Source organism: Pleurodeles waltl, chromosome 10 (genome assembly GCF_031143425.1).
Source record: "Pleurodeles waltl isolate 20211129_DDA chromosome 10, aPleWal1.hap1.20221129, whole genome shotgun sequence".
Lineage (NCBI taxonomy): Eukaryota > Metazoa > Chordata > Amphibia > Caudata > Salamandridae > Pleurodeles > Pleurodeles waltl.
Window position 1 is genome coordinate 760,972,004 of NC_090449.1, and position 12,293 is coordinate 760,984,296.

The 12,293-nt window shown below is 43.1% G+C and overlaps 1 protein-coding gene across 4 annotated transcripts in view; it reads right to left on the bottom strand.

Annotated features, from left to right (window-relative positions):
- ACBD5 (acyl-CoA binding domain containing 5) overlaps positions 1-12,293 on the bottom strand; it is a 324,086-nt gene that overhangs the window by 36,616 nt on the left and 275,177 nt on the right. For all 4 annotated transcript variants that reach the window (XM_069211326.1, XM_069211324.1, XM_069211325.1 and 1 more), the window contains one exon: positions 11,402-11,455. In XM_069211326.1, coding sequence (XP_069067427.1) covers positions 11,402-11,455 — 54 coding nt within the window. The remainder of the gene's footprint in view (positions 1-11,401; positions 11,456-12,293) is intronic.

A 12,293-nucleotide genomic window follows, 5' to 3' on the forward strand; every position in this document is an offset into this window, starting at 1 on the left:
TGGGTCTCCTTATACATTGATCTGAGATAAGAACTGGGAAAGATTATTTGGTATGGAACAAATTGCCTTAAGAGAACCAGAAATTTATCTGGGAGGGTATGGTGGTGCAGCTGTAGATTTGATTGGGTACACTCCCATGAAGATAATGTTTAAAGGAAGAGAAACTATGGGTAAAGTTTATGTGGCAAAGAGGGGTGACAATTTATTGGGGTGGTGCCACCCAATGTGATCTTGGGATCACTGTTAACCCAAATGCTTCTGATTAAGCCATGGTGATCTAACATTTTAGTCACTACAAGGATATTGTAAAACATTTTCCTAGTGTTTTTGTTAATAACTTTGAGCACACAATTGTCCTTCAGGACAATGTAAAACCTGTTGTGCATAAAGTCCAGAAGATGCTGCTCATAATTTTGGAACCTCTTGAGAGGAGTTGAGAAGACTAAACTCCTCTCTAAGAGGTTTCAACATTATGGATAGCATCTTCTGGACTTTATGAGAAGACTAAAGGAACTTGGTGTTATTAAAGTGATGAAATGTTCTGAGGAGACGGCACCAGTGGAGTTAGCAACTAAGGATAGTGGCAAGAGTAGCCGAGTGTGTGTCAATTTGCGTGACTAGAATAAAGGGATCTGGGTTAACAGATGAAATATGAAAAACTGTTGGTTCTGAATGGTGCAGAAGTGTTCAAGGATTGATATTTCTTCAGTGTACAATCAAGTTGCTTTGGACTGTGATTCAACATGTTCGCATTTTCCAAGATGACATTTTGGTTTTTGGTAAGGACAGAAATAAGCATGATGAAGCATTAATTGAAGTATTTTGCAGGCTGAAACTTAATAGGTTGACTGCGAAGAAACAGAAGTGTCATTTCAGGGTTGGTACATTGAAATATCTTGGTCACACTATTCTGGTGAAGGGATTAGTCCCAAACAGGATTTGGCTGAGACAATTGACCAAGTACCCATTACTAGTGACAGAAAACGATAAAAACTGTTTCTTGGCTTGGCTGAGTATACAAGTTTCCATCCTTAATTTATTCTATAAGGTTATTCATGAAAAAAGGGAAGACATTTGTTTAGTCTACTGACTGAAGAAGAATGCCTACACTGAGGCATTTTGATTCATGCAAAAAGCATATTAACTAAAGGTGCTCGTCTCAATGGTTTTGTGCAGGGTTATCTCAGATGGGTAACGGCAAAGAAAAGGTGATAACCTTTGCCTCTCAACGTCTTAAGGGGGCAGAAGTTAATTATTCAGTAACAGAATGTGAAGCATAAGCATGCACATGGGTCCATTGAGTGCTTTAAGTGTTTTGTATGGGGTTTTCCTTTTGTGGTGAGGAACAATCACAAACCTTTAGTAAATGTATTTTATGTAAAGACAATCAAGGTTTATCTCCCAGAACTGAAAGATGGATGGAAGAATCAGTTGGCAGATTTTTTGCTGGGTAATCTGTTAAGAAGGGGGACTATGAGAAAAATATGAATCTGTTCATTGAGAGGAGGTGATTAAGCGTATACTATGGGTCCAGTCTAGACGTTTTATTCAAAGAGAAGTGGAACTCAGTTACGGAAAAAGATTTGCTGTATAACAATATAAAAGATTATCTGGTGTCTGGGTGGCCTAAAACCAATTATTTGGATGCAATATTTAAAGGATATGGTGAGGTCAGGAGTAAGTTATGAGTATATTTTGAACGGTGTTTGTTACAGAGGTGGAACGAAAGTTCAACCAGCAACAGTTAGGGAAAAAGTTGTCAAGTTAGCTCACAAGGAACATTGAAAAAGAAATTTAACAAAAGCTCGCATGAGGGAATAGTATTGGTCACGGTTTATGGATAGCGTGGTGAAATTGATAGTTAAGGATTGCTATGCTTGTTATCAGGTTGACAAAACTAAAAGTGTTCGACAAGTACCTTTGTCACAGGTTACAGTTCCCATTGAACCACAGAAAAACCTGGACTCAGACACTGTGGGACCTCTTGATTTATTTCAAAGAAGAGAAAGGTTCTACATTGTGTTGGAGAACTGTACCCCAAAGTGGGTCAATGCGAAGTGTGTTTCATCTGTGACTACACACATTGTGGTTGACTTCTTTAAAGAAGTATTTTCCAAAGAGGATGTGCCTGAAACAAGCATAATTGAAAATGATGTGCAATTTAAGTCAGTTGAAATGTATGGATTTATTGAGGACTTTGGTATTATTCATTTACAAGCACCCTGATACTGGCCTCAGGTAAATGGTCTTGCTGAGATTATAAACAAGATGGTGAAAACAAGTGTACAAAAGAAGGTGCAGATTTACAGACCAATGTCCAATACACTATGGGAGATGTGCCTAACAGAGTGACTGGAGCCTCGCCTTTTCAATGTGTGGGATGGAGGAAAGTGACCTCCATATTGAATCTGGTGTGGTTAGACCAGTTACTTGGCAGCAAGTGTTATAGGTTGGTGAAATCTAGGATCAAGAAACACCAGTCAAGTTATAAAGCTTGGCATGATAACAACCACAGGGCAAAATACATGTGACTGGGTGACCGTGTGTTGGTGAGAAAGCCCGCGTATGTGAGCAAGGGCTTCTCCAGGTTTAAGAACCCCTTTCAAAATTAAGGAAGTCATGAAGAATGTAGTTGTCCTTGATTCTGGTGAAGAAGTATGGAGTGGGTGGTGTCTGCTGAAATGAAATGAGATGAAAGTATCACCCTTCTGACAAAGAATTTGCTAAAGGTTTTCCAGAAAATGGTTAATATAATACACCTACTACCAACATGGAAAGACCAAGAAACACCAGAACAAGTCCTGGATGCTTGAACAATTGTGAATACCCTTGCAAACTTTACTTAATATTTCCAGGAAGTTTTCACTGTTACCTTATCTGGTTTCATTCTATTCCATAAGTTTCTCTCAGGTTAATTTCCTGTTTTCTTTTTTTTTTACATTTTTCCCTTGCTGTGTGGTATATATTTCTGCCATTAGGGGAATGTGTTGTGGCTGAGGTTTTAATTATGTCACAAATTTAGAATGTACTTAGCATGTAACAGAGTACATCTTTGTGAGAGTTAGACAGAGACTGTCAACAGGAGGTCTGCTGCCACTGTTTTGATCATGTTGCTTATAGCCAAATTAAGTCTACTTTTCTAATTACTTCAAGCAAGAAGCTTCTTCGTTTGTCTAAACCTTTTTTAAACCAATCTGTGTACCTGATGTGAAGAAATAAACAAGCCTCAAAGGTGTTTTATTAGCACCTGAATAAAACGAGAACTGCCTCACTCCCTTATTTAGCTTCTTCCATAAGTCTACAATGCTCAGTGCTGACGTTACCTCATATCTTCATGAGCCATTAGTAATTCTGCAGAGCCAGTGTGCAAGACTAAGTTAAAGTTGCCTCGGAATACCAGTGTATCAGCTGGTATCTCTACCAAGAAGTGCCTCATCTTCCCCAGGATGGTTGCAGGTAAATGGATAGAAATGGTCACTTCCTTTAGTCCTCATCATTGCCGAGTAGCATGTCAAGAGGTCCACTAAGCCTGATCTATAAGGAATAGTTTTGATCGCTTGACGTGAATTCCCTCCCCTTTTGAATCCGTGGCAAATCCAGCATACAAGGTCAGTGTATACTTATTCCCGCCTATACACTTGCATCTGTTCCCCACCAGTGTGTTTCTTATGATATCACCATGTATAGCATAGGGCTCTGTAGTACTTGGAATGCCACCCATCTCTATTTCAATTCCCATTCTGCATTTACATTCTGTGTTGGAATAGCTAGTACCAGCAATGTAGTAAATAGGTTATTTTGCATTGTGTTGTCTAAGATAGCACTCTGTAATGGCACCTTTCTTGAGTATGTTCTTGTGAACCAACCTTTGCCTCAAGTAAATCAAAACTTTATTTCCCCCTTCCTACATCCTCACGCAGTAGGCCTGAAACCAGGCATTTTTCAGTTGTATGCACGTAGTAGGTTAAGATTAGTGGCAACAGTGTCTGTTATGTTCTAACGTTACTTTTGTATTATGTATAGCTGTCAGCATATCTTTACATGTTTTCAAGCGCAGATGCCATACCTTGTAGAGGGGTTTCCTGTTCATCTTGGGCAAGTGGAATGCACATTTCTCCAGCCTGTTGAGCCGTTGATGCACTGCTACTCTTTTGCTCACTATTTTCAAAGGATGCTTCACTCATCTGAATTGCTGGCTCATTATAACTTCATGCACAAGGCTACTCTGATCAGGATTAGGCTGACTTTTCTAATTACTCAGTTTCCAAGATGCTCTAATGTTCTCCTCCTAAAGGTGACAGCAGGATGATTTTACTCTTTCTCAGTCAATCAATGTATTTGTTCTGCCCTTGTGGAGTTGTCAGGCTGTCTTTATGCTGTACTTTCTGTTCTCACAGCATAATTGTTTAGATTTGTTGGTGCAGCTGGGGGCAGAGGTGGACTGGTTTTCAAGTTTCCACGTGCTTCACAAATGGTGCATTCTGTTTTAACAAGCACTGGCAATGCCAATAAGTCTGGCTTTAAAATGATGTAGCATGCTAATGTGAAGACCCAAACGCTCATACAGGTTAGTTATTGCCATCCTTCCATCCATGCTGCTGCCAGAGAAAAACATCTTAAATTATCTGGCTATCCGAAATGTTTTATTAGCAATACAATGTCATGTGTGTGCCCCTGAAATTTCACGCTCCAGTAGCTGGATAAATATACAACATTCTTACAGTTGTCTGGAAGGTAAGCTTTTTGTGGAAGCACACAACCTCTGCCCAATCAAAACATGTATTCCTGGCTCCCAGCAAGTGGACAGAACCAAAGTCCCTTTCTTGGTGATTCCCACATAATTGTCTTGCGATGGCTGAAAGGCAAGCCAGACCATAAAAAGCTTAGGTCCAAAGGGGCCACTCTTGTGTCGGATACGTTTTTCCACAGTCCACTCTTACTCTGTTGTTAATTTATCAGCCCACTTCTAACTGAAAAAGGAAGTCCTCCCAATTGGTTGGCTTGCACTGCAGCATCCCATCCACCAAACAGCAGTATCATAGGGGCTCAAGCCTTCTCACTTTAAAGGAAAGGATCACCTCACAGCCCGGTCCTGCAGGCAACCAGTAACTTCAGTCCGTCTGCTAACTGCAGTCAGAGCTGCTCCACCCTTGTATCCAATCCCTTGGTATCAGGCTGCTCATTCCACACCTCCTAGGTCCACTAGCATGGTCGTGCCCTGTGGATAATTGCCTTTCTTGGATCACTTTCACCACTGCAGACCAGGTTTCTACTCTCTTTTTAGGGCACAATTTTATTCCATCCATAGTTGTGCATGGGCACACAGCTCACTGCACGAATAATGTTTGTTGTTCCTGTTGGCAAATGTTAAATATAATTGTGTGGATAGCTGTCAATATAGATGTTCAAATTTGCCATTCACCAGCTCTACACTGCACTGAACCTACATGGGAGATAGCCACAGTTTCCGCAACCCAACAGTAGGTGTCCTCAGTTCTCCATTACAAAATTGTAAGAGGAAAAGAGAGGGTACAAAATAGGCATGTCTACAAACAGCTGTTTTACCCAATAGCCATAAAGAAGACATAGAAATTTCCACTGGTCTTTCTCACCAACCAGTGGTGTTTCTCACATGCACATGGTGCTCATTGGAGTGGGGAGTAGCTTATGAGAGGAGCATATTGAAAAGGTGGGGGGAAGGCCGACAGGAACTGCTAGTGGTGTTTATCACTACACCCGCATCACTTTTGACTGGCATTTATGTAATGTACTGGCTGGAAACTCACTGTGTAGAAACAACCTACAAATGAACAAGTTACTTACCTTCAGTAACCCTTTTTCTGGTGGATACAGTATCTACCTGTTGATTCCTCACCTTTTGAATACTCCCAATGTGCCAGCATTCAAAGTAATATTTTTCTTCATTCTAGTTCTCCACGTCGATGAGGACGTCACAATGGAACAGCTCTGCACACAACTCCGTCTAATGGCATCGGAGCCATAAGAAGTCCTCACCGGCGTGATGATGTCAATTTCACCCACTTTTTTTCGCGTCTTTGAGGCGAGCGGGTGAACAACAACATTGCAAACACAGCATGTGCAAACTCAACTCAAGAACTTATATAAATTTATATATAAACATACATTCTGTATATACAGTTTGCAACATATACAAAATATACACAACAATTTCTTTCTTGGTATATTCAGAGAGGCAATGGAGAGGCGGGTGGGTCAGTGAGGAATCCACAGGTAGATACTGTATCCACCAGAAAAAGCATTACTAAAGATAAGTAGCTTGTTCTTCTGATGGATACATCTACCTATGGATTTAGAATAGAGTCACAAAGCAGTCCCATACTCAGAGGTGGGCACCTGTCTGGCTATACCAAGAAGTCCTGCAGCACAGAACAAGATAAATGACAGTTCCTCCTCACTTCTGAGTCCAAGCAGTAATGTTTTGTGAAAATGAAGAGGTAAGCCCAAGTTGCTGCCTTAAAGATGTCAACAACAGGTACACCTCTAGCCAAAGCAGAAGTAGTAGACTTAGCTCTGGTAGAATGAGCTCTTATGCCTTCGGAAAGATCTTTCTTTGCTAGTGCATAACGTTTTAATGCAAAGAACGATCCACTTTGACAGTGTTCTTTTGTGGACAGCTTTGCTGTTCAGCTTGCCCACGTAGCCGACAAAGAGCTGATCGTCCGTCCTAAACTCTCTCATCCTGTCCATATAGAAGCTCAACAACCTCTATGGATCCAGATGGTGCAGCCTTTCTTCCTCCTTAGAGGGATGGGGGAGAGTAAAAGGACAGAAGGGTGATGGACTGCCCTAAATGAAAAGGAGTCACTACCTTTGGCAGGAAAGTCACCCTGGTTCTCAGAACCACCTTGCTAGCACAGAGGTTTTTCACTCAGAGTTTTCAGTTCACTAACACGCCAAGCCAACGTGATTGCTATGAGAAAAAACAATTTTGAATGTAAGGAGCCTCAATGGGCAGCTATGCAACGGTTCAAACAGTGTACCCATCAGGTGCCTTAAAACTAAATTCAAATCCCATTGAGGCATTATGCACGGAGTGGGAGGAAACTTACTAGACAAACCCTTAAGAAACCTTACAACTATAAGGGACTTAAACAATGAGGGTTGGTCAGGTAAGCAAATAAATGTCAACAGTGCAGAAAGATAACTCTTCGCTGGTGCAACTGCATAGCCTTGCTGTGCCATGGAAAGCGCAAACTGCAAAATAGTGGACAAATGGGCCTTTAAAGGATCAACCTGTTTTTCCTCACACCATTTGACTAACCCGACCAGCATAGACAGTTTTGGTGGAGTGTCACACGGTTGCTAAAATAACATCCACCACTTCAGGGTGGAGAGAAAAGGAATTCAGGTTGCCCGTTCAATCTCCAGGCACGCAGAGCCAGGCACCAGAGATGGGGGTGTAAAACCTGCCCCTGTGACAGTGAAAGGAGATCTTCCCTGTGAGGGAGACAGAGCGGAGGTCACAGTGAGAGCTGAAGAAAGTCTGTGTACCACACCCTTCTTGGCCAATCCAGGGCTATTAATATGACTTGAGCCCGGTCTTGGCGAATCTTCCTCAGAACCCGTGGAATCAAGGGCATGGGGAAAAACAAAGCAACTGACTGGTCTAGACCAAATGAAATGCGCCCCCCGTGCTCCCTGCATTGGATACTAAAGGCAGCAGAAAGACGGGCTGTGCGCATTCTCGCAAGTGGCAAACAGGTTTATAGGACGTGTCCCCCAAAATTGGAAGAGCTGAAGAACCACCTCTGGATGGAGACGCCACTCGTGGTCGGCTGAAAAGTGCCAGCTGAGAGTATCTGCATGTATGTTCAGAACTTCGGCCAAATGGTTTGCTACTATGCAAATCAGATGGTCCTGAGCCCAGGAACAAAGTCGTAGAGCCTCTCTGCAGAGAAGGTACGGCCCTACTCCTCCCTGTTTGTTGATATACCATATTGCAGTAGTGTTGTCTGTCATGACTTAAACTGACTGACCGTGAATGGAAGGGACGAAGGCCTTGAGAGCCAGACGAATCGCCCATAATTCCAACAGATTGATGTGAAACATCTGTTCTTCTAGAGACCAAACTTCCTTGATCTACAGATCCCGCAGATGTGCTCCCCACTCTAGAGTGGAAGCATCCATTATTACTGTGATCACCGGAGGTGGTGGGCAAACGGCCTCCCTTGTGATAGACTGCCGTCCACACTCCACCACTGAAGATCCACTGCAGTGTCCTTGGATACTCCTATTGACTCCTTGAGATCTCCATTGTGCTGAAACCACTGCTTGTGGAGTCACCACTGAAGAGCCCTCATGTGCTAACGTGCATGAGTGACCAACAGAATCCAGGAGGCGAACAGACTCAGCAGGCTTTAGGACTGGAACAACTCTCTGGGGAGATAAGGGAGGGGGAAACTGCCAAAAGGGAAGGGCATACCCATCCCCTACAATGCACAACACTCAAGAGTCTATTGTTATTGACTCCACTGTTGAAGAAAATTAATTACCCTTTTCATTGAGGGCAACATATGCTCTTGAAAGAGGAGAGAACTAGGGCTGCTTTCCTGCAAGGTTTCCAGCGGAGGATGAAGTGAAGGAGCAGAAAGTCTGGATGACAGCACGCTGCCTAGGTCTCCCACAACCTCTGTAGGATTTATAAGGGAGGGGGGCTGGGCAGACTGCTGAACTTGGAAGTGCTGCCTCCCACAAAAGGAGGAGCTGCAGCCGAACCCTCTTCACCTACAGAAAGGTCTATAGGTTGAGGTTGACCCAACAACTTGGCAGTAGCCTTACTTGCCTTAAACCTTTCTAAGGCTGCCTGGTCTCCAGATAACCTGGACCTGTCAAAAGGGCGATCAATTCATGTGGACTGTACATCAGGGGAGAACCCTGACCCTTTAAGTCATGCATGCCTTCTGCTCCCAATTGATGTTCCCATGGCTCTAGCAACTGGGTCTGCTGTATCCAGGCCCGATTGGATAACCTGTCTAGATGTCGCTTGGCTATCCTGAAGCAGCTCCTTAAAATGCCCCTGGACATCCTGCGGCAGTTTGAGGACAGACTCCTTGGACAAATCCATCAGTGCATGGATATATCTGCACAATAAAACATGTACCATTTACTGACTTAAATGCCATGCTACCTGAGGAAAAGTTCTTTTTAGCAGATTTCTCCATAAGTTTTGATTCCCTGTCAGCTGGAGTCGAAGGGAAGGAACCAGGAGCAGCCTTCGAAGAATAAGAAGCCTGAACCACCAGGCTTTCAGGTGACGGATGCTGACTCAGAAACTGCAGGTCACCTGGCGCAGCTCAATACCTCCTGGCAATGGCTTTTGAAACTTCAGGAGTAGTCACAGGCTTCCGCCACAGATACAGGACTGGCTTCGACAAAGCCTCATTAAAAGGCAGCAGGGGTTCCAAAGCAGCAGAGAATGAATACTGATTTAATCTCTGTTGCAGACAGTGGCAAGTCCAAAAGTTCAGCTGCCTTCCTGATTACTCCATGATATGAAGTAACCTCCAGAGGAGGAACACCCTAAGGGGATTACAACTCCCATTCAGGATAAGTGTCCAGCCCACTCTACACCTCAACGCCTTCAAAGTCATGAGAAGGCAGAGGCATCTCTCCTTCCTTGAGGTCTTGCTGCTCTTCTAAATTTTGCTGCTCCTCCAAAAGCCTCAAGGCTTCTCTCCTAGACCTCAACCTGGACTCCAGCCGCAGCACCAATAGTAAGTGTGCGGATGTCGAGGATGCCTGTTGCGTCGCCAGTGAAGTTGGCACTGGGATGTTACTCCAGGCAGAATGACTCAACGCCGGACAAGATGTATCCAATGTCGGTATTGGCGGAAGTGGCACTTTCATTTCCTAAGGTGATGGTAATTTTCTCTGCGCCTTTCCAATCCACTGATATGGACAGAAAAGCCATGAATCGAGCTTGCCCATATGGTGCCAGAAAACATCCCAGATTAAAGGTTAAAGTACACGTGGGGCCCACAGGCACTTCTGCAGGGGCCACTGCCCTGATGAATATGCTAAACATCGCATTTAAGAAATGGATGGGTACGCCCCAGGAGCCGGAAAGGTCAGATATTCCTGTGGAGGCTGGGCCTGATTTGACTCCTGTTCTTCAACCTCCTGGCAGGGGTGGTTCCTCCATTACGGCAGAGAAGCGTCGCCCCTGCCAGCAGCGTCAGCTGCAAAACCTTTAAAAAAAGGTTGTGCCTGCATCGATGAAGACAGAGGAGCGGAGTGGCACGCGGGGTTAAGTTAAGTGTTTTAAAAAATATATATATTAATTTAACACCCCATCCTCTCCTCCGCGCGCCGTCCAGCCCCTGCTGCTTGCTGCGAGCTGCTCCTCCGTCCTGGTCCTGTGGAGTAACAGGAGAGAACTGCGCTGCAGGACTCATGGGCAATGCCGAGATGTCAACCAAAGACAGTGCTGGCTACATCTCAGGCGACCTTGGTTGAGAAGGAGATAAGGTAGGACTCACATCCCAGGTCAAATTACGCAGATACATGGAAGCCGGTGACAAAGACCAAGGACTAATATCTCGGGATGAGCGACGCCGAGAGTTGTGGCTACGCCACTTCTTGTGCAAACTCGAAGACTTGTGGGAAGACAACTCCTCTCACGGCCTGGACCTTTGTCGGCACACTTCTCCTTTTTAGCACTGCCAGGAAACATTTTGCTTCCCTTTCCTTTAGTGCCTTAGGGTTCATCCACCATAGTTGTGGTTGGAACTCAGGCACCAGAGGCAATTTTCATGCAGGACAGTGACCTACATGTGACCTCCACACTCTCTACAAGGCTTGAAGCCTGACTTCTTCGGCGGATACATTGTTGCACAAAGAACATTTGACAAAGAAGTTCTCTCGACACAGTGTAACCACTGGAGAGGAATTAAAAACGTTAGCATCAAAGGTGCAGAAAAAAGGGAACTGATGTCAGCACGACGAAGAGGACTTCTTATGGCTCTGATGACATCAGTCTGAGTCACGTGTGGTGACGATCCATTGTGACGTCCTCATCGACGTGGAGAGCTAGAAAGAAAATAAAAATACTTTGAATGCTGGTGCATTGGGAGTATTCAAAAGGTGAGGAATCCACAGGTAGATGTATCCATCAGAAAGACATATTACACAAACCATTCCATCTCAGAAATATGAAACAGTATTTATCCTCCCGCCAGTAAAACTGAGCCAAGCCTTGCAACTTGTAACAACCATTCTCTCCCCCCCCAAGTAAAACTGTGTTTAGTAAAACCCTGCCTGCCACCAATTAAACTATGTTCCACCTGCAAGTACTTCATAATTTGTTTCAAACAAACCAGCAATCCATCCATAATTTTTTTAAAGTAAATTGCAGTCTTACCCTCCTAGGATGTGAATGAGTTTGTTCACTTGATTGCAGTGACACCGACCTTGCCTGCAAATACACATCAAAGATGATGAATGCAAGTGGGTCAGAAATCATTTCTTTTTATCTTTCTTTCGGTGACATTCCCATAAGTATATCTTTGCATACATAATAGTAAACAGTATGAACTTAAACATAAGAGGCATAACCAATTCACAGTATTCCAGGGCAAACAGTTAACAAGAAAGGTAGAAAGCATAACCATGTTCCCTCCCTGCGTCAAAAAAAGGAAAATAATATAATGCTAACACCTGTAAAAATGTTCATTGAAAAATCAGCAAAAACGAGGGAAGGAATTAAGAATAAAGCTTAGATCCTCTAGCAGCACACTTCCTGATGAATCAGATAATACATGAAAAATCTCTCTGTAACTCTTTTTACAATATATAGCCTGAAATTTAAATGGATGAACTCTACCAAGCATCTTGCTATAGAAAATGGCAGTTACTTCTATTAAGGACAAATTGTTCTCGTTTCAAAAAGGTGTTTTTGTACAGAACAATGTTGACACACACATATGAAGAGTGGAACAGACATTAAATGTTTCTGTGCTATGTGCACTAGACATTCATTTCATAAATTTTCTTCAGGACTACAATTATCTTCCTACACCTAACTCTTATTTGCTATAATAATGGCTGAAAGATACAGTTTAGATTTTTTGTATGAAACTTTTTATTGAGGTTTTTTCTTTTAAACAACTTGTCAGAGATACAGTATCATACGAAATACAACTGTTACAGTGTGGTACAGTTTTGATAAGGAATGCAATACAATCAGCTGGCCTCAAACTTTGATGTCTCATTTGGTATATTAATTTAACCACAGAGGCAAATTAATCTCGTTG